This window comes from Zootoca vivipara, chromosome 5 (assembly GCF_965207765.1).
Source record: "Zootoca vivipara chromosome 5, rZooViv2.hap1.1, whole genome shotgun sequence".
In the NCBI taxonomy this organism is placed as follows: Eukaryota; Metazoa; Chordata; class Lepidosauria; order Squamata; family Lacertidae; genus Zootoca; species Zootoca vivipara.
This window is the reverse complement of record NC_142588.1, coordinates 42682326-42708508: the sequence shown is the minus strand read 5'-3', so window position 1 is coordinate 42708508 and position 26183 is coordinate 42682326. Positions and strand designations below refer to the sequence as shown.

The following is a 26183-nucleotide window of genomic DNA, read 5'->3' as shown; positions in this document are numbered from 1 at the left end:
GAAAGGTTCCTTTAATCCCGGTTCCCTGGTGTGAATATCAGCAGGGGCGTCCAGCAGAATTTTGCCCATAAACATTTCTCCTGTTCATCTATTTACCTGTGGCTTCACTTGTGCAAAGAGTGCACAGTTGATGTACATGAGGCGGTAACCAACCGTGGTTCGTGCCAGAATGTTATTGGAGTACAATTCCCATCATCCCTGACCATTGGCTATGCTGGCTGGGGCTGATGGGAGTTGTGGTCAAAAACATATGGAGGGTACCTTGTTGGCTACCCATGGCATAAAGGGGTAGAACTCTGGCAGAGCAGCTGTCATTCATACAGAGGATATAATCGAAAGTAAGTAAGGAGGTATGTAGGTAGGTAGAAGTATTCATTATGTTTCTAGAAGGTAAGTAAGGAGGTATGTATGTAGGTAAGTAAGTAAGTAAGTAGGTATGTAGGTAGGTAGAAGTATTCATTATGTTTATAATAATAATAATCATTTATTTATACCCCGCCCATCTGGCCGGGTTCCCCCAGCCACTCTGGGCAGCTTCCAACAAAAAGAAATTCTAAAATACAGAAATCCATCAAACATTAAAATACAGAAGTCCATCACACATTAAAAGCTTCCCTAAACAGGGCTGCCTTGAGATGCCTTCTAAAGGTCTGGTAATTGTTGTTCTCTTTGACCTCTAGTGGGAGGGAAAGTCTGTTTCTAGAAAGTCTGTCACTATTGACCAGCCTCTGAAATATGCCACCAAATGCATACTACTAATACTGCATGTTATCTCCTTTAGGCCACCCATACAAGCAAACCTTGGGCCACTTCCATCAAGACCTCCTTTACGACCACCAATCCCACCCAGACCTGTTTACGCAACTCCATCCTGAGAAATTCTCAAGAGGGTTAGATGGACACATTAAACATGTAAGAGGGTAGCAGAAATGTGCCAGTGCTAAACCTGTTACATATTTTTGAAAGTATTATTTTTTATCGATATACAAGTGAAGACCTCATTTTAATTTCTTAAAAACTGTTGAAACGCTAACAAAAGAATATGGGATTCCCCCCCTCCGTAGATAGACTAAGGCTGCCTTAATCATTAGATCAGTGGTTCCCAACCTTTTTTTCTACAGACCACTTGAAAATTGCTGAGGGTATTGATGGGCCACTGAATGACTTTTTTTTTGCCTGTTATAACGATGGTAATGTGCTGTGCTAGATGCTGTATGATTTTTAAATTGTATTTTTATTGCTTCTTCTATTGTATTTTACGGTATTGCTCTATTACAATACACTAAAATACAATATAAGAAATGAAAGAAGCAATAAAAATGCACCTAAAATCAGTATTAGTATTTAATACCAACACATGGACCACCTGAACAAAGTTTGTAGACCACTGGTGGTCCATGGACCAGTCTCAGAACTCATGTATTAGACTGCAGAATACTGTTTGTGTTGTGTCACATTAGCCGTCAGGACATATACATAAATATATCTCTCCCAACACAGGGCCAAACTGATACAATGCTGAATGTGTAATTAGAAATCATTTTAGGTTTCCAAATTTTACTATCTTTTTTTTTTATAAAAAAAAGGATGCACTAGGGTTGATTTACCACTGGGATTGCAGCACACAAGAAATGGAGATCTTAGCACGCACACAACACACACCTAAGGCACAGCTGTTAGCCTTAGAAAAAAGGATCTCATTTATGCCAAAGGCAGCTTTCACCCTAAAGCAGGCTTCCTCAAACTTGGCCCTCCAGATGTTTTTGGCCTACAACTCCCATGATCCCTAGCTAGCAGGACCAGTGGTCAGGGGTGATGGAGATTGTAGTCTCAAAACATTTGGAGGGCCGAGTTTGAGGAAGCCTGCCCTAAAGCTATTTTCATAGCCGAGGAAAGAGAGGTGAAACCTATCCTCCACTATACTGCAATCCTGATGGAAACCATCCCTATATTTAAAATATGACACGAGTTCTAATGATGCACTTAGTGCTGCATCTAGCTTTGCCCACAGCTTTTCTGTGAATACAGTGGTACCTCTACTTACGAATTTAATGCGTTCCAAACGCACATTCATAAGTCGAAAAAATTTGTAAGTCGAATCCCATAGGAATGCATTGGGAGAAAAAATTCGTAAGTAGAAGCAACCCTATCTAAAAATTCGTAAGTAGACAAAATCCTATCTAAACCACATCCAAGATGGTGGACGGAGCTCCGTTCATAAGTAGAGGTACCACTGTAATTGTTCCTTAAAATTCAGCTGCTTTAAACATAAAACAAAATGTTAATGAAAACAATGAAGGGGGGGGGAACACTTTTTGATTTATTTGCCCCCAGTTCAATAAGGGGTGGCCAATGCATGGAAACAGGCACCTGTAAGTTGTTTAAAATTGAGAGTGCGGAACCAAAGGAAGTGCATGGAGGTAGAACTGATACTGAAAATTGGGTCGGGGCAGGATTTTTACAGACCCTGAGTACTAATTACATGGTTGGCAAAGTGGACGTTAATTTGTTTGAGAATAGGGGTTGATTCCAATGTTGTTTGTCCTCAGCTGGTATTGCCCAAGTTCATAGTTGTTATGTTCCAAAATACTTACAGTACATGGATATTTTTCAATATGCCTTTTTGCACTAAAGTAGGCAAAGTACTCCTAGATTAAAGGTCTGGTCTTCCATTTCTATATTCCAAACCTGTGGCGCGGGGGGGGGGGGGCATAATTATGCATCCTCCTTATTTACTTTTAATATATAGGAATTTAGATCTTGTTTACAATATTGTAGGAACAGCTCACACTGTCAAAATCATACCTAATCACACCCCTGCCAGTGTTTTTGTTTTGGAGGTGAATGAATGTACAATCCGATTGCTGTGAATGCTATACTGTATTGTTAGAAACAGTAAATTATTTTTACGGGTATTTATTTGAATATAAGACTTTGCTGACTCAAAAAAAATATATCTAAGCGGTGTATATAAAGCAATAAAATAATTAACAGATAAAAGTAGTAGCATTTAAAAATGAGTAATACACAATGAAATTATATGCCGAGATAGGCTTGCTGGAATAAAAGGTTTTAGCAGACATTTAAAACAGTAGAATGAAGATGTCTGCCAAATCACAGAGTTGGAAGGGACTACAAGGATCATCTATTCCACCCCCTGTAATGCAGGAATCCTTTGCCCGACATGGGGTTTTAACCCCCACAGTTCAGCTCATTTTTCTGAGAATGAGGGCTGTAAGGTTTGCTTACAGGTTCTAAAATGCCATCAGAAATCAAACTTCTAACAATACTTTTCAACTACTACTTTTTCTAATACCGGTACCTATAACCATTTTATATGCAATTTTGCACAAATCGCAATTAAATACCTTTAGAAAACACTGTCACACACTGTTGTATTTCAGTGGCAATCTCTGTGAACTATTTTGTACGAAATAAAATACTTTGCTATTTAATTTGCACGTGTTTCTTTATTGCAAGTTGGTAATCTTTAAAAGCAACAACTCTTTGAAAAATCATTAGAAATGTAATTTATTTTCATACAATAGATCGATATGCCTGCTCTAATCAATACCGTTTAGCAGTTTTCATTAAAAGCAACTTACAGCGCAATCAACAGTCAGAATCAACTTGCCTTGTCCTCTATTGCATCTGACCACCCTAAACTGTTGCCAAATCACTGCAAGCGACATAGGGGTGCCGGGGCTCCTTGCTTGTGTCTCCTACATGCAACGGTCGCTTTTGCCCCTCTAGAGCCCAGCGTCGACAGCAACCTGGAAGTCCGGTGCGCGGAAGGAGGAAGAAGCCCTGTCTCTTTAGAACTCCCTGTGCCAAAGTCCCTCCCCAGCGCGCCTGCGCAGTGCTAGCGCACGGAGCCAACTGCGCAAGCGCAGAACTCAGCCGTCGGTCCCTTCCAGTCACGGGAGTTTTAACGCTCCGCACGAAGCGCGGTGCCTCATGGCGGAAAAGTTACAGCGCTCCGGAGGCCACCAGCTGGGGCTGTGCTTGCTTTGCGGTTTACCTGCCGCGGGTAAAACGACGGCGGCGCAGGCTCTGAGCCGGGTCCTGAGGGAGCGCAAAGGGTGGCGTTGCGTTCCCCTCGCTTACGACGACCTCATACCTTCGGAAGCGTTCGACCAATCAAATGAGAGCTCGGGACAACGCGGACAGCAGCCGTTGGTCAGTAGCCTCCTCCCCCTGCTCTTTATTGGTCAGTGTGGTCTTGCGATTCTCATTGGCCAGGGAAAGGTCTTCGCCTGCCCGCGGGATCTTTCAGTGGTAGCTCAGCAGCTCCAGGTGGGCAGCAGGATGCCCCCCAGCTGTAATTTTCAGCCGCTGTGTGAGCCTCCTACCAATGCCAAGGATCCTTTTCCTTCTGACGCCTCGCAGCTGAATCCGGCTATGAGATCTGGTGCTTTAGCGTCAGCTGCGGGGTTTGCCTTGAGTAGGCGCTCACCAAGTTTGCTAAAATAGTAAAAAAAAGGGTATTGTGGGAGCCTTTATTAAAGTAATCTACTGTAGCATGGCAACGATAAATGACAAAAGTCATCATTCTTCTAAATCAGCTTTGATTTGCTCAAGCTGCCGCCAGAAGGTTTTGCGTATTTCAATTTGCATCAGGAAAAGGGAACTAGTTTTTAAAACATCTATATATATATATTAGTTACATGAAGTTAAGCAAGACTAGCCTGCATATTTTTAAAAAGCATCTTGTTTCCTATTATTTTCTGCTGAAAGTTCCCTTTCTGAATCTTAATGTTTTGCTGTTTTGATCCTCATGTACGGACTGATAAACCAGCATAGTGTTATGTCTTGTTTTACAGTATTTCAGTATGCTGGTTGCTGGTTCAGGGCCCTTTGGGCTGAAAGGCAATATATAAATAAACCAGTGGTGGTGGTGGTATTTTGCAGTCAGTTCAGTCTGGGCTGAACTGATAACAAGCTGTTTAGATTAGAAGATGTGAAATTACTTAATATTCATTCATAGAAACAGCCAAGAGGTGTTTTTTTGTTGTTGCAGAATAAGCCCTTGGACATTTTTGTGGCTTCAGTGAAGTCCATGAAATTTACACTGCAATAGGACTGCAATCCTAACTCCTCTTACCTGGGAGAATTCAGTAGGACTGGTCCCCAAACTAAGGCCCGGGGGCCAGATGTGGCTCAATAGCCTTCTAAATCTGGCCCACGGACGGTCCAGGAATCAGCATGTTTTTACATGACTAAAATGTGTCCTTTTATTTAAAATGCATCTCTGGGTTGTTTGTGGGGCCTGCCTGGTGTTCTTACATGAGTAGAATGTGTCCTTTTATTTAAAATGCATCTCTGGGTTATTTGTGGGGCATAGGAATTCGTTCATTTCCCCCCCCCCAAAAAAAATATATAGTCCGGCCTCCCACAAGGTCTGAGGACAGTGGACCGGCCCCCTGCTGAAAAAGTTTGCTGACCCCTGTAGGACTTCCTTCTGAGTAGGCATAGTTAGGGTTGTGCTATAAATCTGTTGGTCTTTAAGGCACCAAAAGAAAGATAAAAGGTTAAATTACCTTCTGTCATTAAATAAGTATACTAAGAATGCTAAGAAAGAATAGCAAATCATCTAAAAATGAAGAGGACAAACGCTGTCCATTTAACACTGCAGCCAATAGCAACACCTTCATTGCTCTTAATGGTTCCAGTTTTTTTGTACTCTAACCATGAATAATTGTTCTTTTACTTTATAGATGTCACACTGGAGATTGTACCGTCATGAATTATTGCTGTATCTTGAACATTTCCTTCAGAATTTTATTAAAGGATGCCATTATTCTCCTCCTCCAAACAGAACTGAAACAACATGGAAAAGGTTTGCCTGCTATCTGAAACAACAAGAAATAATATATCCAAGAACAGGAACTGAAGACTCTGCATCTTGTCAATATTTAATAGATTTTACCCCTCTCAGACCAATATATTTTATTTTAGATGACAACTTTTATTATCGGAGTATGAGATACGAAGTGTACCAGTTAGCTCGCCAGTGTAAGTTTGGTATTATATTTTAAGGTAGCGGCTCAGCCTTATGACTCAGCAGTGCAAACCATGATTTCTGGTTGTATCTCATGGATTCCTATCTGCCCCAAAGATCAATAATCTGCTACATAGAACACCTAAACTATGATAGCATTAGTGGGCAGCAACTTGTGGTACAGAACTGGCCATTTCTGCATTGGTAGTGGTGCTGGGACTGCAGACGTCTGTTTCCTTCCACCTGATATCCTATACCAGGGATGGCCAACTTCCAGGAGACTGCGATCTACTCACAGAGTTAAAAATGGGAAGTGATCTACACCTGTTTTATTGGGGTTCAGGTCAATGTTGTTGAGCTTTTTTTAGAGAGGGTTTCTGGTCTGTTTCCAGAGTTCTATTTTTTACCCAGAAAGCCCTAAATGGCTTGGGGCTAGGATACCTGGAGGCCAGCATAGCAGCCACCTGGACATTAACATCTTGCTGCTGCTGCTGCTGCTGCCTTTTCAATTGCAGTGCCCTCTTGTGGAAAACTCTCATCAGTCAGGTTTGCTTGGTGCCTATTTCATTATTTTTTCAGGGAATCCCATTTTAATTTAATTTAATGCAGTTTTGTTCCCTCTGATGTTATTTTTATGCTACTTGTGTTATGCTTTTTCGTGTTGTTCATTTTTATTTATTAGGGCATTTCTGTCCCACCTCCACATCCTAAGTGACCGCAGATCAGACACAATAACCAATGAAAACCAAAAGTAAAATAATATTACAAATAATTATTACCATAACATCTGCTTAATACGACCAGGTTCCCACATGTACATGTACTTCAGATGGCCTGGCAGAAAAGGAAATTCAGCTGGTTCTAAAATATAGATAAAGTGAGTGCCAGTCAAAGCTCTGAAAGAAAAAAATTAGTCATTGATATACCATTATCATATATCATTGATATACCAGGCCTCCCCAAACAGGGTCTGGGCAGGAGAGGTGTTCCTTCAGATACCTAGCTCCTAAACCATTTCAGGGTTTTCTATACTAGAACCAAAACCTTGAACAATTGGCCTTAGGCAACCAAAGCAGAATGTGTGTTACATAGTCTCGTGCAAGCTCTATTTGTAATGAATACTAAACTCTGAAATACTTAGGATCCCACTTCCTTACTTCATGGCGATACAAAAGACCGCCTCATTTTGTGCAAAATTCCTGTGTGTGTGTGTTATGCCTACACTTTTCAGAAACCTTGGTGAGATTAAAATGCCCCTCTTATCATCCAGGAATATTTTTATATTTGTCTAGATACACTGGGCTTCTGTCAGTTGTTCCTAGATTGCCAGGTTGATGTTTGTTTAGAGAGAAACAATCGGAGAAAACAACCATTACCTGAAGAAACCATCCATGCAATGGTGCAGAAAATGGAAGCTCCAAAACCAGAGAAATACGCCTGGGAGCAGAACAGCCTCGTTCTGAAGACTACAGAATGTTCAGTAGAAGATAAGTATGTAGTCACAAGAAAGCAGTTATTTACATTGAATTAAATGGAGGCTTCACAGTCACCTGTGGGCCTAGCAAAGTTAATCTGGCACTGTTATAATGAGGCTACCATTGGATTATTCTAATTGAAAACTAATAAAAATTATTGTGTGTGTGTGTGTGTATAAAAATCAGAAAACTCAGACTCAGACCCTTGCTAATCTATCGCAGCTCACCCTGAGATCCAATATTAGATCCCAATTTAAATTCTGCTCTCTCTTTTCTCTGCTGTCTAACCTCATTGATCTCAGCAAAATTCTAGCCTTGGACACTTCTGTGATGCCAATGTCCTTAGGCGAGTGCTTACATTGCATATGCATAGTAGGTTTTTCCTTTAACATTTTTGTCTTCTTGACTTTTTCAGTCTTCAAGTGATTGATTTGCTATCTACTGCTTTGGAAAATCCAGTGAAACCCCTGGAAGAGAATACAGAAGTAAAGGTAATATGGAACTATTACATAGCTAATAAAATAGACATTTGATGCCTGGCACTTCTGCTGGAAAAAAATCCACCAGTGGATAATTGTCCACTTTGGAGGAGAACATTTCCTACACAGGAAATCTTAAGACCCACTTTGTGGTCATAAAGAAGAAGTTTGTGCTGTAAAAGACAGTTGGTGGAATTCAGTGTCGTGCCATTACAAACACTCCACCTGCACATTGTCAGATGGAATGATCCCTCCCCATGCACAGTTCCAGGGGTTCTCCTGACCCCCACCCCCAGCCCATGGGGTATAGGGGAAGCCCCACTGCATAAGTGGAAGTCATTATGCAGGGCTTTCACTAATGGGGTTCATTAGATGAATCCGACCCAATGGTAGTCCTAACTCGGAGTAAACCCACTGAAGTTCATAATCATGTCTAACTTGACTTTATTCATTTCAATTGGCCTACTCTGAATGGGACAACTCGGTGGCCATAACCGAGAGAACTACCAGAGCCATCAGGTCCCATTGTCAACAATGGAAGGCAAAGGAAATGAGTGCTAGCCTTCTGTAGCAGACAAGAGGGAAGTCTGCCTTTTTTCACCTCATTTCACTGAATCAATGTCTTATGGTTGTAAGCTTTCTTGTGTTACAGCATTTCTGAAGAGTGAAGAATGTTCAGTAGAGGTTCTTATGGCAAACCTCAAGAGTGCTCTGTACCAAAATTCCCCGTGTAGTTTTATACTTGTCCGAAAGTGCAAAAAAAATAAATGGGAAGTTTCAACTCTCCTCCCTTTGTGCAAGAAGGTGCACAAAGCTCACTCCAGTTAGTGCACATATTCATAATGCCCGAATTTACTCTTTGAAGATCTATATATATATTTGAGCCCAGTTCTATGAACATTTTTTCTTCTTGATTGCGTCTAGGAAATGGATCGAGCTATTTGTGCAGCCAGTGTTCTTCATCAAGCAGACCAGGCTGTCAGGCGAGCTGTCTCTCAGACCATGAAGACTGCTAAAGGTATGCTTATTTGCAAGAGGTTGCTTAACTTGCTTTGCATGCACTTAAATTAGGAGGGCACAGTACAACAAAACCTTACATGTGCAGCGGTTTATGACTACTATTTAAAGACACTATGTACAAAGGCCCTGTACATGCCAGTTGTCCCCTCTCTATCTCTGAAGATTCCTCTTTTAGAGATCCCACTCCTGAGGAGGTAAGCCTCAGTTCATTCCCCCCCCCCCCAAAAAAGTGGCTTTGCTTAAAACTTTGATCTTCCTTCCCCTCTAAAATAATAATAATAATAATAATAATAATAATAATAATAATAATAATAATAAAATTATTTATAACCTGTCCATCTGGCTGGGTTTCCCCAGCCACTCTAGGCAGCTTCCAACAGAATATTAAAAACACGATAGAACATCAAGCATTAACAACTTCCCTAAACAGGGCTGCCTTCAGATGTCTTCTAAAAGTCAGAGAGTTGTTTATTTAATTGACATCTGATGGGAGGGCGTTCCACAGGGTGGGCACCACTACCAAGAAGGCCCTCTGCCTGGTTTAAGATAAATTTAACAGTAGGTAAATCACCATGTGCTGTGCATTTTGTTTCCCTAGATAATAACCTTACCCCAAAGGAGATGAAGAGCTTGGCAGATGAACTAAATATGCTGAAAGTGGAATTTTTGGAAGATTTGAGGCACAGAGAAAACGAGAAAAATAACCAATTGGATATAAATGTAACCTCTTTATTCAGCCAACAGGCAGATGGCGTTGTTAAAAAATATTTAAGTAAGAAGTATTAGCATTTTGATTCATTCAGTGAAGGGGATATAATGCAGTAGGATGTGGGTTTGGCAAGAACACAAGATATTGCTGAGATTTGGCATTTTCAATGCCAGGCACCTGAAGCAGATATGATGTCTCATTGGAAAAAGCTGGGCCGATTCCCTCTCTCTCTCTGTTCGGACTGACTGCGAAAAATACCAGTTGTACCAAGAAGCTTCAGGATCCATAGGGAGAAGAAAGATACAGTGAGATTTACCCTCTGAAATATTTTACTGTTTGCTATAATTTGAAATATGTCTGCAGCCAGGATCATTGACTCATACATACCGGTATGACCCAGACGTTGTTAAACTTCAAAGTCCCACCAGCCCCTACTAGCATGGCTGAAGGTCTAATGGAGGATGGCAGTTGTAGTCCAACAACTGGAGGGCAAGGGGCTTAGTGGGCAAACAATGGCTGGATCTAGACACATTAAAGCAGCATTCCAGTTAAAAGCGTTGTAAATTTAAATAGGGAAAACAAGTACTGTAGGGAAAAAACAGGACTCCACAGCACCATCTGATGGCACAAAGTTATACTGTATCGCATATAAAGGTAAACGGATCCCTGACCATTAGGTCCAGTTGTGACCGACTCTGAGGTTGCAGCGCTCATCTCGCATTATTGGCCGAGGGAGCCGGCGTACAGCTTCCAGGTCATGTGGCCAGCATGACAAAGCTGCTTCTGGTGAACCAGAGCAGCGCACGGAAACGCCTTTTACCTTCCTGCTGTAGCGGTACTTATTTATCTACTTGCACTTTGACGTGCTTTCGAACTGCTAGGTTGGCAGGAGCAGGGACCAAGCAACGGGAGCTCACCCCGTCGCGGGGATTCGAACCGCCGACCTTCTGATCGGCAAGCCCTAGGCTCTGTGGTTTACCCACAGTGCCACCTGCGTCCCTTATATACAACACATATAAATCACTTTTTCTTTACCAATTTGGCTGAGTTCTGTGTGTAGCTTTAGCACTGTTATAAAATACTGTACATTAAAGACCATCAGAATCAAAAGGACTGTGCCTTTCCATATTTGTTCCATCTAGTCCACTCAGACTGCCGTTTCATTTTTATTCACAAAGGGGATGCATATAGTACTTCTGGCTATATATTCCACATTTTGTGAATTGTTTCCAGTCAAAGGTACAGTGGTACCTCGGTACCTCCGTTCGACTTCCAAAACGTTTGGAAACCAAGGCGCAACTTCCGATTGGCTGAAGGAAGCTGCTGCTGCAGCCAATCGGAAACCGCGTCAGAGGTTTGGGTTCCAAAGAACGTTTGCAAATCGAACGAACACTCCCAGGTTTACGGTGTTCAGGAGCCAAAACATTCAACTCGCAAGGCGTTCGTGAACCAAGGTATGACTGTATATCACTTTTTGTTTTCAGTACTGTGAGTAACAAAGGGTTTAAAAATAGCAAGGTAACAGTAGTAATAGAGCAACCTAGTAAGGCAGCGATCCACAATCCACGGAGGCACTGTAGCCATGTTGACAACTCCAAAATAAGTGAGTTATGGGCTGCGGTTTCAACCACCACCTCTCACACAATCTCGTTTATCTGAATGCAGAAGCTGAAATTCATCTGGAGAAAATATTAATGCAAGCTCCTTATAACATTAAGACTTTGTTTTGCTTTAATTAATAGAGCTGCTGTTGAATTTTTTCTTATTTCGGGCCTGAATATGGGGAGAGAGACTTAAGAGCCCATGGACAGTGGAAAATGTTATGTTTAGAGATTAATTTTGATGCTGTAGCAGAGAATGAGGCTAATACTCTTTTTCAAAACCCCAATCCTGCATGTTTTGTTACTGAAACGAGCTGTTCTGTATCAGTGGTAAAACCAGAGTCTGCAACATCCCATCCTTATGCCTTACTTAGTGGAAGCAGTAAAGGCTGTATTGTACTTCGTATACCTTGTACTTGAGCATTTTGGCATTGTAGATCCCAGTGGTAAATGACATCATTTGCAGGCCTTCATCTGCTTTTAGTCCCAGCTCTCATTTCTTGTTGGTTTAAGTTTGTTGTCCTCTGCTGCTCAGGTGTCGCTAATAGCTCTTTGGCTGAATGGTCTCTAAAAAAACAGTAGTGCACAGGGTTTCTATTTCCACTACCCACCGCAACAGTGGCCTTGAGTTTTCAAAAGCTGCGTGACCTGTAGCAGTTGCTCAGGTTATCTATATGTTTCCAAGCCTCACCTCTTGACTATCTGCTCGACTTTAAGGAGTACAGGAACTCTACTAAAATAGAAGCCATGACCCTGACCATAGCCCTTTACGGCTCAATTCTAAAAATATTTTGTATTTCTAGTACACAGTAACATTCAGAGTTTGCCAACACACTGTACTGGAAAAAGTAGAGATGTCCCCAATAAAGCTTCTCCTTCCCTCACTTATTCAACATGACCTTATTTGATGGCCACTTCTTGCCCTATCTTTTCCCCATACCTATGCTTTCAATCGGCCCCTTGGCCTCCTTCTCAGCATGGATGCCCTTTCAGGGTCAACTAAGACCAGCTGGTCTGGTTTTGGCCAGGGAAGAAGTGAACAGGCTGAGAGTGGAGCTGTCACCAGCTGTTGTCCATTGCTCTACAACAGCTCATTCAATCAGATCATTTATAGACATTTCATAAAGATGACCCAGCTAGGATATACGTGAGGATTTTTACAAGCAGCCTTTATTTAGCTGTGTTAGTCCATTCAACATATCCAGCACTGTAATTAAAACATACATAGTATATTTTAGGTTCTCTGCTGTCATAGCATGCAATCCCAATCAAACAAGACTAATGATAAGTTTGTCACTGACTTCCTGAGTGCAACATATATGGCACTAGAGTTGCAAGACTAATTTGGTGCTATGCCATTTTAGAGAGGCAGAAGGCAATTCCAAGAATATTCTGGCGGAGTACTTCTATACGTCGGAATGCAAACATTGAGTACAGTTACACAAATGTATTAAGACACTGAACATTAACTTTGAGAAAGATAAGAGAATGTCAAGAACTGAAATTAAGGTCTTAAATATAGCTGCTTGAGAGGGCTTTCCCTCTGAAAAATGGTTCTAAACTTAAAGAGACAAAAACACGGGAAGGTTGTTTTTAGTCTGCTTTAAGTACAGTGCCAGCAGCATAATCTGCTCAAACTATGTGCTGTTTACCTCAGTAAATACTGTGCATCCTCCACCTTATTATAGTTTAGGACCTTTGTGGTGCCATGTGGCTACAGGAGGGGGGGGGGACCCAATTGCTCAAGTAGACTTTGGCATAAGATTTCTTACACCTTACTAGATAGGATTCTACTGATAAGGTTTTGCACTGACCAGTGATGACTTAACTGACTCAAGAGGACTTTTCTAATTTGTGCTCCTATTTTGGCTATCAGAAGAATGCTCCTCTACCAAAAGCGCTGAAGATGGAGAGGGGTATACTAGACAATTATTCACACAAAGGAACGTACTTTGGGATGCGAAACCATTCAATAAAAGCACACTGTCCTAGGTTTGTATGTGCATGTGCATATTTACTTGTTATGCAAGTGACAGCAGTATAAAGACCTCTCTTTCCCTTAAAATAAAACAACGAAGATATACAATAAAAGTGCATGTCAAAGTAAGTGTTTTCCCCTGTATATTAAGGATTCATGTGCTAAAAGCTAGCACCACAGTTTTTGCTAGCATAGTTTGTTTAAAGTGCCTATTCACTTATCTAGATCAAGGCAGAAACAGCTGACTGCTATGTCTTATGGTATTTATCCACTGTAATTAGTCAGTGATTCCTCATATAAACTTTTTGCTTTGTCAAGTCCAGAACTATAACAAAAAACCCAATATGGAATGTTCTCTTTTGACTGCTGTTTACCTGGACAAGGATGCTCTTTTCAAGAAGTGCACTCATCATTCACAGATAAAATGACCCATGTGAAATCTTAATGGATTATCATAATCTCATAACCTCCTTGCCACTTCATTTTAAGGTAAAAACGTTACTACCAGAAGGCAAAGACAAAACAACTTACACATTAGCATTTAAATGGTAATGAAGTTCTATGCAATGCAATGCAATGCAAGCTAGGTATGAAGATTATGGTACAATATTTTAACACATTACCCATTTTCTTCCAGTTTTCTTTCTGCACACAGTTTTTAAAATTACACACATTTAATACTAGGCACTGTTTCCTTGTATTCCTTTAGAAGGGGGTCAGCAGTAATGGAAAGTGGATGTCTTTGTACCCTATTTCACATTTTTACTGTTCTAGTTTTCCACATCATGACTCACTATTACCACAGGAGCTTTATTAAAGGCCTCACAGCAATTAAACTTTTCCTAGATTTAAGTTTTGTTGTAGACATCAACTTTATCTCTGTTTACTCTTTACACAATATTTTATAGGGATGGTCAGTTTATACACAGTTGCATATAGCTTCTACACTGAAAATATCCGAGTGCATTATGTATGACGGAATTAAAGGCTACTCCAGTAGCTCAGCTTAATGTTAAGTATTTGTTAAGTACTTGGACACAAGTGTTGATCGACAAGATCCACATTATGTTAGGTCAGTATATATTGTGTTGCACTGATTATCCATTAATAGTAATAATAATAATTGCACTACAAACCTCATTCTTATTTTAGGAACCATGTGAAGAATGCCACCATGGTAAACAAGCACGTCCCTAGCAAATCATGAAAGCATGTAAAGGTAATTGCCTTTGATGTTAAATCTGCTTAACTGGATTCCTCCAAAAGGGCACGCAACCTCTCCAGTAGCAGCGAAAAGACAAGACAGCAATGTGTTTAAACAAACACAGATAAATGAATGCATGGTATAACTTATATTCAATCAATGCTGGTTATGTTGGCCTCTGGCAAAATGGCAAGCAAAGTCATACTTGTTTTTACATTTGCAACCACATATGTTGCACTGGAAAGGGTTCTCAAAGCCATGACATCCCATGTGGATCGTATAAAGGATATTGTCAGCAAAATACATATCACAGTGCTGGCAGTGATGCAGAAGCTGAGGATCCTGAACTGGAAGAGTTGGTGCTGGAGTGCTTGGCTGGCTATTACTTATGCTCGGGGTGCTGGCATGAGCACTGTGGTCGCTGCTGGGACCCGCAACCGGACTGTAGTTTCTTTGAGAATGTGCAGGGCGAGGATCAGGACTCGTAGGGGATGAACTCTGAGGAATACTGGTCGACATCGCTGGAACGGCTGCTGGCACAGCAGGCTGCTGCATCATAAAAGGCTTTTCATCTTGACACGGTACAACATCAGGAGAGGGTGGGTTTTGGTTTTCAGGGGGCAGGCTAGACAACTGTCCTGCTAAAGTAGATAGCTGGTTTAAAGGGTTATCTACCATAAGGTCTTGTGGATCTCTTGGTAACCCACCAGTCTCTGTTGGCTTTGTCATACTTTCATATGCTTCAGTCTGAATGCTTGGGATTTCATGAGTGAAGTCATTAAGGTAGTCCGGCTTCTGAACCACCATGGAAGGTGGACTCAAGTTTATTAGCGCCCTTCGACTATACCCCAAGTTACTGGTCTTCTTCTGCAAGACACCCCACATCTTCTTGCTACTAAGGGAAGGCCTTGTACCTTTTATAGGCACCATTTTATGTTTGCGCCTGCGGTGGTGAGACAGGTTGCTTCTGTCACTACAGCGGAATGAACACAATTCACATTTGTAAGGTTTTTCACCTGTATGCGATCGCATATGAGCTTCCAAGTGACGTTCGTATGCTGATGCAAAGGGGCATAAGTGGCATCTGTGTGGTTTCTCACCTGAAAGAATACAAGTCAAGATTTTATTGTTGCTTTGATACCATGTGTTTTGCAAGAAACAAAAGGAAGAAGAGTGACTAACTAGAGTTGAGTCACTTGCGGAAACAGAGCACTACAATATCTAAAGCTACCATTTAAAATCCTTAGACAAACAACAGTCAAATGAAAGAGATGAGTTTTATGGTTCATGTCTTAGGACCAGTAAATGCTGGAAGAGACATACGGTAAGTTGAACAAGTAAAAGAACCAGCAACATTGCAAGTGTAAGCAGTATCTAGAACTGGCAAAACCATTTCCCTAGACAATCACACAGGTTATTTCATATAGTCTGGTTTTCCTACATTTAGTTGAAAACTGAACTTTAAGAATCAGGTTTGCTTACTGGAAAAATAGAAGGTGAAAGATCATTTAACACAGGGGTCCCCAGACTTACCGAGCGGCGGGCCGGTGCCCGCCGCGCCGACCGCGCGGTGGGCCGGATGGCAGGGGAGTGCGCGCGCAGCGGGCCGGAGGGCGGGGGAGTGCGCGCCCGTGCGCATGCGCACGCGCACACGGGCGGGGAAAAAAATCGCCGAAAATCGCTTGTGCGCATGCGTATGGGCCTCCCCCGACCCGGAAGTGCACCAGAAATGACCTCTTCCGGGTCGGGAGAGGCCCGTACGCATGCGCACAAAGAATTTTCGGCGATTTTTTTGCCGATTTTTTAGATCGCCGCTGCGCCGCGCGCCGCGAGAGCGGGCGGCGGCAGCGGGCGGCGGGGGTCGTCGCGGGCCGGATTGGAAGGCCGATTGGGCCGCATCCGGCCCGGGGGCCGTAGTTTGGGGACCCCTGATTTAACAGATAGATACAAATCTCCTGACTGGAAAACACGTTTAACACAGTAAGAAAGCTTGTAGGTATATATACCACCAGCAGAGAGATACAAAATCTGCAGACTCAGTAATACCTGTATGAATTCTGATATGTTCTATGAGACGTGCTGTTCCTTTGCTGGCATAGTTACAATACCGACATTTCAATTTTCCATCAAAAGTTCTTTCAAACCCATCTACTAACACTCCAGAGTTTTCATCCAGTGAGACTTCGACCGAAGGATGATCTAGTCCATTTTGATCACCTTCTGTCCCTGCTGTAAAAAGAGAAGGGAAACACCAATAAGTTTCTTTATCTTGTACTTAGTTTGCATACTATAACAGGCTATTGCGAGAAAGGTGGAAAGAAGCTCCCTCTACAATAACCAGCCTTTCATTTAAATAAAGGGAAAACTGAATTGTACCATGGTGAACCTACCTCCTTGAAGAGTCTCTGCTTCTTTGTCCCCACCAACAGAGCCTGAAATCATGTTCACATGGTGAGTCTGCTGAGTCAGATATTCCTGAAAATCTTTTACAAAATCCAAAGGTTCTGGTTTCTTTTCACCCATATTCACACTACAACTTCACAATTCTGTGGGCCTAAAATAAAAAAACCAACTTAAGATTCAAGCAAAAACCACACAATATTGAAAATCATTACTGATTTCTCACTTGAAAAGCAGCCTTGCAATTACCCTATGAGGTAAGCTAGGGTGGTAGATGGTGACTTGAAAAAGCCAGCCATCAAAGCAGAGTCAGGAAACGATTCGGGCTCCCCATAAGAAGTTTCACTGTGTGAAGATGTCTAACGTTTTATAAAAGCCCAAGTCCTATACTGTTCATATCAACAAACCTACTCATGCTACATCAAGGCCTTCAGAAAATAGAAAGTAGGTTTCCAGGAGCCAGTTATCCATTATCAAGAGTTTACATTTTTGTGGTTCAAAAAGATACTAAGCTAAAAGCAAAACACAGAACTCCTGCTTGCAGGCTTCCCATTGACATCTGGTTGGTCAACATAGGAGACAGGATATTGAACTAGGTAGGCCCTTTGTCTCACCCAGCAAGGGTCATTTTATACTGTTAAGGAACCATCTTGGTAACTAGAATTTGGTGTTTTGCGACACAAGGTCGAGGGAAAGAAGGTAGCCTGTGGAACTGTGAAATCTACAAATACTCAAAGCCCTGATGATTGGAAACTTCAGTAAGACACCTCTCATTTCAAAGGTTCCGCTTTTGTGTCTCCACTCCATGTAAATTTTTCTCTTGGTCTGCTGATGAAAATGCGGTTTCTGTTTTGACTCACTAGATTTATCTGTAAAATAATTTTACTCTGCTTCTTCCCCCCAAAGGAATGTTCAGAGAAGCTTATACGTAATATATATAAAAAACATATATATCCAATACAACAAAATGGCAAACACGTAACAGCAAGGGGGGGGGAATCACTACCCCTTCACCCACACTTGTGGAGGGGATTAGGGTTCAGCAGACATGCCCACCTGCTGCCACCAATTTGCCCCCTCAACAAATAAGTATCAAAAGCTACCCTTCCCCTGCTACCCCGGTGGGCACGAGCAATAAAACATTGAATATAGCAGTGGCTGCACCATTCCCCAGATGTAATTTAGCTTGCTCTGCTCACTAGATTAATATTATAACCATATTTCTTTCATTTATATATGATAACCACAGTAGCAAATTCCTAGTTCCCACACCCAGTCTTTCACTTGGCTATATTTTTTTAAAGGAATAAAGTGAAATGACTATCAAATCCATTTGATAGGTAATCTTAACCAGCCGCTGATTTTGTGCAATTTGTAGTGTCTTTTATCACTACACAAGATTTAATATTGTATTACTAAAAAATCTTGTTAGACTTCCATTGGCCTCTCCCAAATATCTCCGTAATTCCATTTTATTGGTGTGCTGTAAGAGAAGAGACGCACACAGCCTACTGCTGCAAAATGATTACATGCGGATAAAAACTTTTAAAGGCAAGTTCTAAGAACTGCAGTCTTTTCCCAAAAAATCATTATAGACATGTCATACCTGAATTTTTTCCTTTTATGTAGAAAACATTTTGAACTCTTCTTCAGGATATTAGATAAGTAATAAAGCACACATGTCCCACTTTCCCTATTAACAAAAAAGGGGGGGATATTCAACCATTTATTAACTAATTTAAGAAAACTTCAGGAATGGTAGTCCAAAATCATATATAAAACTGACAGAAGCATTTCAGTTACTCATTTTACAGACTTTGTTTTGAAAACAACCTTTTCACCTCAATCTTAAATCCCTTTTACTATGTCCTGTTAAGGCTTTACCAGTGGTATATATAATCACATTTGAAAATCATTTTTTCTTTGAAGGCTGACAGCATACAAAACATTTCTACACACACTGGTTCACATCACAGTAAGGCAGCTAGTCACCTGGAAGTCTTAAAAAATTAAAATATATTTGAAGAGGGTGCTAACAGGCATACCTGTTCAGTCTTGCCAGGAAAAATATATTTAGTTTGTAAAATTTTGCAGTAAACATCAGGCAGGCAATGAAAATGCACATATTACTTTACTGGATTAGATGAAAATACCTATCCAAGTATTCTGTTTCAAATTATGGCCAAATGAATACTGTGGCAAGCAAAAAAGAGAAATAAATGAAGAAACCCCTGAAACTGGTCATTATAACCTCCCAGATTAATCTCCATCTACTCATTACTGATATACTGCCTCTATAGAGCAGAAACAACCAACATGGTACCCTGCATGTATTTTGAACTACAACTCCCATCATTCTTGCTTTTGGCCACGCTGGTTGGAGCTAATGGGAGTTGTTGTCCACAACATCTGGAAGGAATGTTAGTAACCTGCTATAGAAATTTCATTTTTTGAATTAGAACGTCTACTAATTTAGTACACTTCATCATTGTGTACTTATTTAAGTACTTGGTCTGTGGGGGTGTTTAACCCACTGCCAATCAGTTTCACTGGAAAATCCTAAATTCTAGTACTCTGAAGGACAAAAGTTTCTCTATTTACTTGGCTATACCATTTCATACATTTTATTCATATACAGTGGTACCTCGACTTACGAAAATGATCCGTTCCGCGGCGCTCTTCGTAAGTCGAGGTCTTCGGTTGTCGAAGCGCCCGTTCTGCGCAATTTTGCGTTTCTGCGCAATTTTGCGCTTCTGCGCATGCGCGGATCGCACCACCACCACCCCCCGCTTCTGTGCAGGCGCCAAACGCACACGCTGCGACAACACTTCCGGGTTTGCCGACTTCGGAAGTCAAAACCTTCGGAAGTAGAGCCATTCGGATGTCGAGGTACCACTGTACATGCCTCCCACTTCCCCTAGTTATTTTTAAAAGGAATTTTTCAGGCATCACTTGTTTGCTGAAGGGCAAAAAGCAGTGAGGAAAACAAATGCTATTTTAGAAATTAAACAGAATCAATAACCAGAAAACTAATAACAGATGATGTTTAAAAGAGTTTAAAACCAATACAAAAGTTAACTACATTCTTAAAGCATGCCTGGGAACACACTGAAACTCTAGGATGCAGTAACACTGATAAGAGAAAGTGTGGAAGGAGATCTTGGCTAAACAAGGGGAAAGGGTTATCTGGCTGAGGGCATTACTTGCTTTAGGAAGAGTGTTTATGCTAGTAATTTTGTGGGGCTTTGGGAAAGATTTCAGGGAAAGAATGAGAAGGCAGCAATTGGTGAACAGCTAGGGAAATAAAGAAAGCAGGTCTTCCCAAGAAAGAGGAATCTGATCGGGCTGAAAACAGAAGATAAGGGAAGGGGAGAGAGAGAGAGAGAGAGAGAGAGAGAGAGAGAGAGAGAGAGAGAGAGAGAGAGAGAGAGAGAGAGAGAGAGAGAAAGAAAGAAAGAAAGAAAGAAAGAAAGAAAGAAAGAAAGAAAGAGAGAGAGAGAAACAGAATTGCCAGCTTATGGGCTTGCAAGGGAAGATTTAGTACCTGCCCTTATTTCTACAAGGAGCCTGCGTGATGTACTGGAGTTGAGAATAGCTGGAGTTGATCAACGAAAGGAATAGTGGTGGGGATCCACAGGAAAGTTCCTATGCAAAGAGATGAGGTCTCTTTGGTATTCAAAGAGTTCTAGCCAGCAAGATGCCGGGCAGTCATTTATGCTCAGGTTGGGGAGAAAATTAAAATAGGAAGAAAGACAATAAATCCTGTCTTCCTGCTGTACCTCTCTTTCAAATCAGAACCAGTGAAGGTGGTGAAGGTCCTGTGTGAGTGCCTGGAGGCGGTTGGAGGATGGATGGCGGCTAACAGATTGAGATTGAATCCTGACAAGACAGAAGTACTGTTTGTGGGGGACAGGAGGCGGACAGGCGTGGAGGACTCCCTGGTCCTAAACGGAGTAACTGTGCCCCTGAAAGACCAGGAGCGCAGCCTGGAAGTCATTTTGGACTCACAGCTGTCCATGGAGGCGCAGGTTAATTCTGTATCCAGGGCAGCTGTTTATCAGCTCCATCTGGTACGCAAGCTGAAACCCTACCTGCCTGCAGACTGCCTCGTCAAGAGTGGTGCATGCTCTGGTTATCTCCTGCTTGGATTACTGCAATGCGCTCTATGTGGGGCTACCTTTGAAGGTGACCCGGAAACTACAACTAATCCAGAATGCGGCAGCTAGACTGTTGACTGGGAGCAGCCGCCGAGACCACATAACACCGGTCTTGAAAGACCTACATTGGCTCCCAGTACATTTCCAAGCACAATTAAAAGTGTTGGTGCTGACCTTTAAAGCCCTAAATGGCCTCGGTCCAGTATACCTGAAGGGGCGTCTCCACCCCCATCGTTCTGCCCGAACACTGAGGTCCAGCGCCGAGGGCCTTCTGGTGGTTCCCTCACTGCGAGAAGCAAAGCTACAGGGAACCAGGCAGAGGGCCTTCTCGGTAGTGGCACCCGCCCTGTGGAACACCCTCCCATTTGAGGTCAGAGAGATAAACAGCTACCTGACATTGAGAAAATACCTAAAGGCAGCCTTGTTTAGGGAAGTTTTTAATCTGTGATATTTGATGTATTTTAATGTTTGTTGGAAGCCGCCCAGAGTGGCAGGGGAAGCCCAGCCAGATGGGCGGGGTATAAATAATAAAGGTTTTTGAATGGTGTGATCCAGAAAGAGTGTCTAAAATGTTTGAAAAAATGACTTATAAAAGAGTATATTTGTTCTGCTTTTCAGCTGAGTAGGGGAAAGAGATTAATATTATATTTTGGACTGTACTGGAAGGAGACTCATTGCCACTGAAATTACTTGTGGGGAAGGGAGGGGAGGAATGACAAAGGTAGATGTTTAAACTCTTGAAGTGTGAGTTTTATTGACAGTTACCCAGGCTCAGCAACAGTATTTGTTTTCTTTATTCATCAAAAATATCCACAGTAAACTGAAGCTTAATAAGAATGTAATTAGAACTAGTCGTCTTCTAAGCCTCCTTCTTTCCAGATAGCCCACTCTACTCCATCTTCTCAGAAGAAGAAGAAGAAGAAGAATTTATTTGTACCCCTGCCACTGGGCAGCTTACAACATATATAAAAACAAAATAAAACATTAAACATTAAAAAGCTTCCCTCTACAGTGCTGCCTTCAAAAATAGTAATACTACCAGGATTCCCACTTGCACCCACAGCTCCCTTATTCCGACTTCACTTCGCCCTGCATATTCCAACAACCTCCTCATTTCTTCCCTCCAGACAAAAAACCCAAGCATAGCTCATTACGGTTTACTGACACATGAAGATACATAACTTTTAAGAGATCATTAAAATGTGTGTGCAAGAGTTTTACCTTAATCATCCAAATCAACTTCAAATCAGTGAAACAGACATCAAAAATCCACTCTTGAAATGTATGTTCCATCATATATTAAACACACTTCTCTGATTAATGCCTTTCTAGTCTACAAGGAAATGAGATTAGGGCACACTGGTTTTAAAAAGCATTTCCACCAGTTAAGTCTTCAAGGCTGCTTACAAACATTTCTGTTGCCAGTCTCTGAGGTGAGAGGGCTTGTCCATCTTCTATTCCAGGGTTTCCAAAACTTGGGTCTCCAGATGTTCTTAGACTACCATCATCCCTAGCTAGCAGGACCAGTGGTTAGGGATGATGGGAATTGTCCAAAAACAGCTGGAGACCCAAGTTTGGGAAACCCTGTTCTAGTCTAGCTCACCCAATGCCCAACGCCCACAACAGGGAGCCAGAAGGCATTGACAATGTCTGCCTCAAAGCCTCAGGGGCGGCAGCAGAGCAGAGAACACACCCTTCCCAGAAACATCCCTCTCCAAAGGCTACTAGGAGCAGAGATCCTAGTAGAGATGTGATCATTTTCATGGGTCACAAGTTGTGTAGCGCTGCCATGGCCTTTCTTTGCTATTTTTTAAGTGGGGAACAATATGGTTAGCATATGACCAAGACAATAATCTTAATAGGCATTATGCAGCCATATCTTTCGAGGACAGACTGATGTTGTGCTCATGATTGCTTGTAGTCTTCACATAGACATCTGTTGTGAGAACAGGATGCTAGACTAGATAGGCCTTCAGTCTGATCCAGCAGTGCTGTTCTTGGGTTATTTATTATTTATCCCATAAAACTTATTCACTACTTTATCGGTTGAAAAACCATCAAAGCTGTTTACAAAAAAAATAAAGCAATAAAAGTATCACTAGGTTGGTGCTGAGCAAGATCTAGTGTCATTCTCAGTGACAGTTGCTTCAAATTCTCCTTTATACAATCGTTTTGCCTACCTTCTTTCTGTAGTCATCAGCTTCATATAGATTTAAGTTAACTTGGGTTCCTTTAGTTGAACACTGCAGAATAAAAAAAGACATAATTTTGCATACTCAATATTGTTTTTAAAGCAATCTCAAGGGAAATCAAAATGTGAAGTTCCGCATTTTCAAACTGAGTTCGTTAAATTAGATGCCATTGCCTTAAAATAACATAGCCTGATAATGGTGTTACTTTAGTGTTGAAAATACGCACAGAGTACATTATACCTAAGGAAAGCCATAAAATCTTAGTTTTATAACTCACATTTCATGCTTAAGTAATATAATTCCCATACCAAAATCCTTACCAAGTTAATGCTAAAAAATTACATTTTGTCAAATACAGCATCCACATGAATAAACCTATGCAATAGTTTTCCTGTGTAAGAAGAATATGCTTTTCTTTTCCTAGCTGACACTGCTGTACAAAGCCCTATTTAGGATATTCACAGTGAATTGTAGCTGCACGAAAGAATCCAAGTGCTGGATTGCCTGAATGCTAAAGTTTTTTATGCTGTTGTTTACATATCTGAAACAGGTGGTTCAGCTGTTTATGTACATGCCATATTTGTCTGCTCCGTGCAGGACAGACATTTGACGCTCGTATCTAAGAAATCTAAGGAAGAAAGAAAAATTTGAGACTTTTCTCAAGTCTGCTCACATAACACCTTAACATTTTCACAGTTCCACATTGTCCAAAAGAGATTGATTTTTGCCAAACATAAAGTTAACATGACAAAACAAAATCTATACATTAGAACAGGGGTCCCCAAACTAACGCCCGGGGGCCGGATGCAGCTCAATCACCTTCTAAATCCGGCCCACAGACGGTCCAGGAATCAGCATGTTTTTACATGAGTAGAATGTGTCCTTTCATTTAAAATGCATCTCTGGGTAATTTGTGGGGCATAGGAATTCGTTAATATTTCTTTTTCAAAATATAGTCCGACCCCCCACAAGGTCTGAGGGACAGTGGACCGTACCCCTGCTGAAAAAGTTTGCTGACCCCTGCATTAGAATGTGCAAGAGGCTGAACATGAGTGCTATAAGGAGGAAGATCAACATTTCAGCCACCAGAAAGTCTTGAATGATGACCATGCATTTGTTGCCTTATTCTCACTTGCTGACTTTCATCCCGAAGGCAACAGCAAAAATGAGCTGGCTACATACTCTACAGCGGACTTAGCCATATTATTCAGCTAAAATGTTTCACTGTACCTCTGCTCCCACTGGAGAACATATTATATATAGCCAACGGTGACACAAACCATAGGAAGAACTTGAAAATGCAGGAAGTAACTTTACAGAGCTTGCTTTTTCACCACAGCAAAGCTATACTGTATTAACTGCACTGTGGGAGCAATAATTTCCATCCAGTATATTGTCACTCTTGCCCTTTCTGTCAACACTTAACCCATTTCCCCATCCTTGCAGATCAGGGCAGCGAGGCTTGAAGGGATGCAGAGCTGAAGGAACTCTCAGCAATTTTGTCCAATGCTGCAAATCAGCGGCCTATAGTACTATGATACAAATACAGTATGATCCAATCTTGTTGGAAGATACCACTTCATCTTCTCATCTCTTACCACTTGCTCCCAATTACTTTGCCAATTTAATCCTAAACATTATGGCTCATATAATTACTTTAAAGAATTAAACCAAGGAGACGGTAAGAGGGAGGCAGTTGGAATAGAACTCAGATTTTTCATTCCACAGAACTCCATGCACACAAGCTATGGCCCACCACCCTCCCTGCCCTCCATTTCTTCAATCCCGTGCAAAGACCCCCCAACTTGCAACTTTTCCCTTCCACTACCTACCCCTCTCATCTCCAAGCAGTTCAAGTCAGACATCTCCCACTCTGTGTCGCTTATTGAGTGATCACAATAAAAATAGTGTCACTTCTTGAGCCTGGGCAGCTCGGGTAGTGCTAAAGGAGCACCCAACAGTATCAGCGAGCATCCTTTCGAGGATGTATGTTTTAGGAGCAAAAAGAGCTGTTGGCTCCAAAACAGTTCAGTGAGCCACTTTCTGCCTCTGGACACCCCACCCCCAAGTGGCCGCCAGGATGGTCAGATGCAACGCAGGAGAGGTGTGTCCCTCTTAACAGCTGTGTGGGGAAGAGGCAATTTCATCCTCCCTCGCTGGGCAAGGGCGGCGGCCGGACTGGGTGTTCCTGTTCCAGGCGCCCCTTAATAGTTGCGCAGAGGTGGAGATGTCCACAGAAGCACCTTGTCATGCAAGCGACACCTGCTGGAAAAAAAACCCTCTTCTGCACAACTGTAGGATTCATGAGGAGCCCAGGCATCTTCATCTTCTTCTTGCTTTCCCCTTAAGGCAAGATGAGCTGCCAGCGACTCCCGGAGAAAGCGCAGGCTGCCTGCGACCACCTCTCCTCCCGTGACCCTGACAGAGCCCCAAACTCCAAGCCTCCCTTTGGGAGCTGCTGGGGGGCAGATTCCCACTGCTCACCGAACCCACCTCCTGGCCAGCGCGCAGCCTTTTCCCCGACCGCATCGGAGCGCCGCTCCCGAGATGCTGCCTCCCCGGCCGACCCTCAGCGAAGTGGGCTTCGCCAGCGCCACTCCTCCTGCGCTCCCAACTTCGGCAGGCAGGCAGAGCGGGGCGCCAGCGGGGAAGGACCACGAGGTCTCCCCCTGCTCCGCCCAGGCGGAGGGAGCCCCCCGGACGCTGCTTGCCCCGCCGCCGCCTCACCTCCGCCGCACTTGCCAGCCGCAGGTGGACCCGACTCCCGCCGTCGCCACTGCCGCCACCGCCGTCGCCGCCACCTCCATGTTTGTTGTGTCTCCCAGAGCCCAGGCGTAACCCGCGTCCTTCCCCTTTCGAAATCCCGCGAGAGCTCCGCCAGCTCCTCCAACAGGCGCGGCCGACGCGCGCCGTCCTCAAAGAGAGGCGTGGGAAGCAGCGCGCTCTCGCTCCTTCTTTCTCCAAAGC

General features: G+C 42.4%; 3 protein-coding genes across 8 annotated transcripts in view; 2 read left to right on the top strand and 1 right to left on the bottom strand.

The window, feature by feature from the left end:
* The window catches only part of LOC118096415 (disintegrin and metalloproteinase domain-containing protein 9-like), a 32654-nt gene extending 29199 nt beyond the window's left edge, over positions 1–3455 (top strand). For all 3 annotated transcript variants that reach the window (XM_088670453.1, XM_088670452.1, XM_088670454.1), the window contains one exon: positions 782–3455. In XM_088670453.1, the coding sequence (XP_088526579.1) occupies positions 782–875 (94 nt within the window). In that variant the 3' untranslated portion in view covers positions 876–3455. The remainder of the gene's footprint in view (positions 1–781) is intronic.
* A 109-nt stretch (positions 3456–3564) lies between these two features.
* PSTK (phosphoseryl-tRNA kinase) lies at positions 3565–10794 on the top strand. The gene is made up of 6 exons (XM_035138466.3): positions 3565–4179; positions 5718–6015; positions 7294–7492; positions 7892–7967; positions 8880–8973; positions 9574–10794. The coding sequence occupies exons 1-6, from the start codon at positions 3958–3960 to the stop codon at positions 9759–9761; spliced, it is 1077 nt and encodes a 358-aa protein (XP_034994357.1). The 5' UTR covers positions 3565–3957; the 3' UTR covers positions 9762–10794.
* A 1643-nt stretch (positions 10795–12437) lies between these two features.
* IKZF5 (IKAROS family zinc finger 5) lies at positions 12438–26115 on the bottom strand. Of its 4 annotated transcripts, none has more exons than XM_035138298.3 (7): positions 25710–26084; positions 23205–23267; positions 22246–22357; positions 18474–18560; positions 16858–17021; positions 16514–16696; positions 12438–15567 (listed from the first exon to the last, which is right to left on the bottom strand). In XM_035138298.3, exons 5-7 carry the CDS (start codon positions 16988–16990, stop codon positions 14624–14626), a joined length of 1260 nt encoding a protein of 419 aa, XP_034994189.1. In that variant the 5' UTR covers positions 16991–17021; positions 18474–18560; positions 22246–22357; positions 23205–23267; positions 25710–26084; the 3' UTR covers positions 12438–14623. The 4 variants fall into 4 exon arrangements, with proteins under 4 accessions (XP_034994189.1, XP_088526582.1, XP_034994184.1 ...); XM_088670456.1 differs by having other exon boundaries at positions 25944–26083; XM_035138293.3 differs by lacking the exon at positions 22246–22357 and having other exon boundaries at positions 25944–26115.
* Positions 26116–26183: the final 68 nt, after the last annotated feature.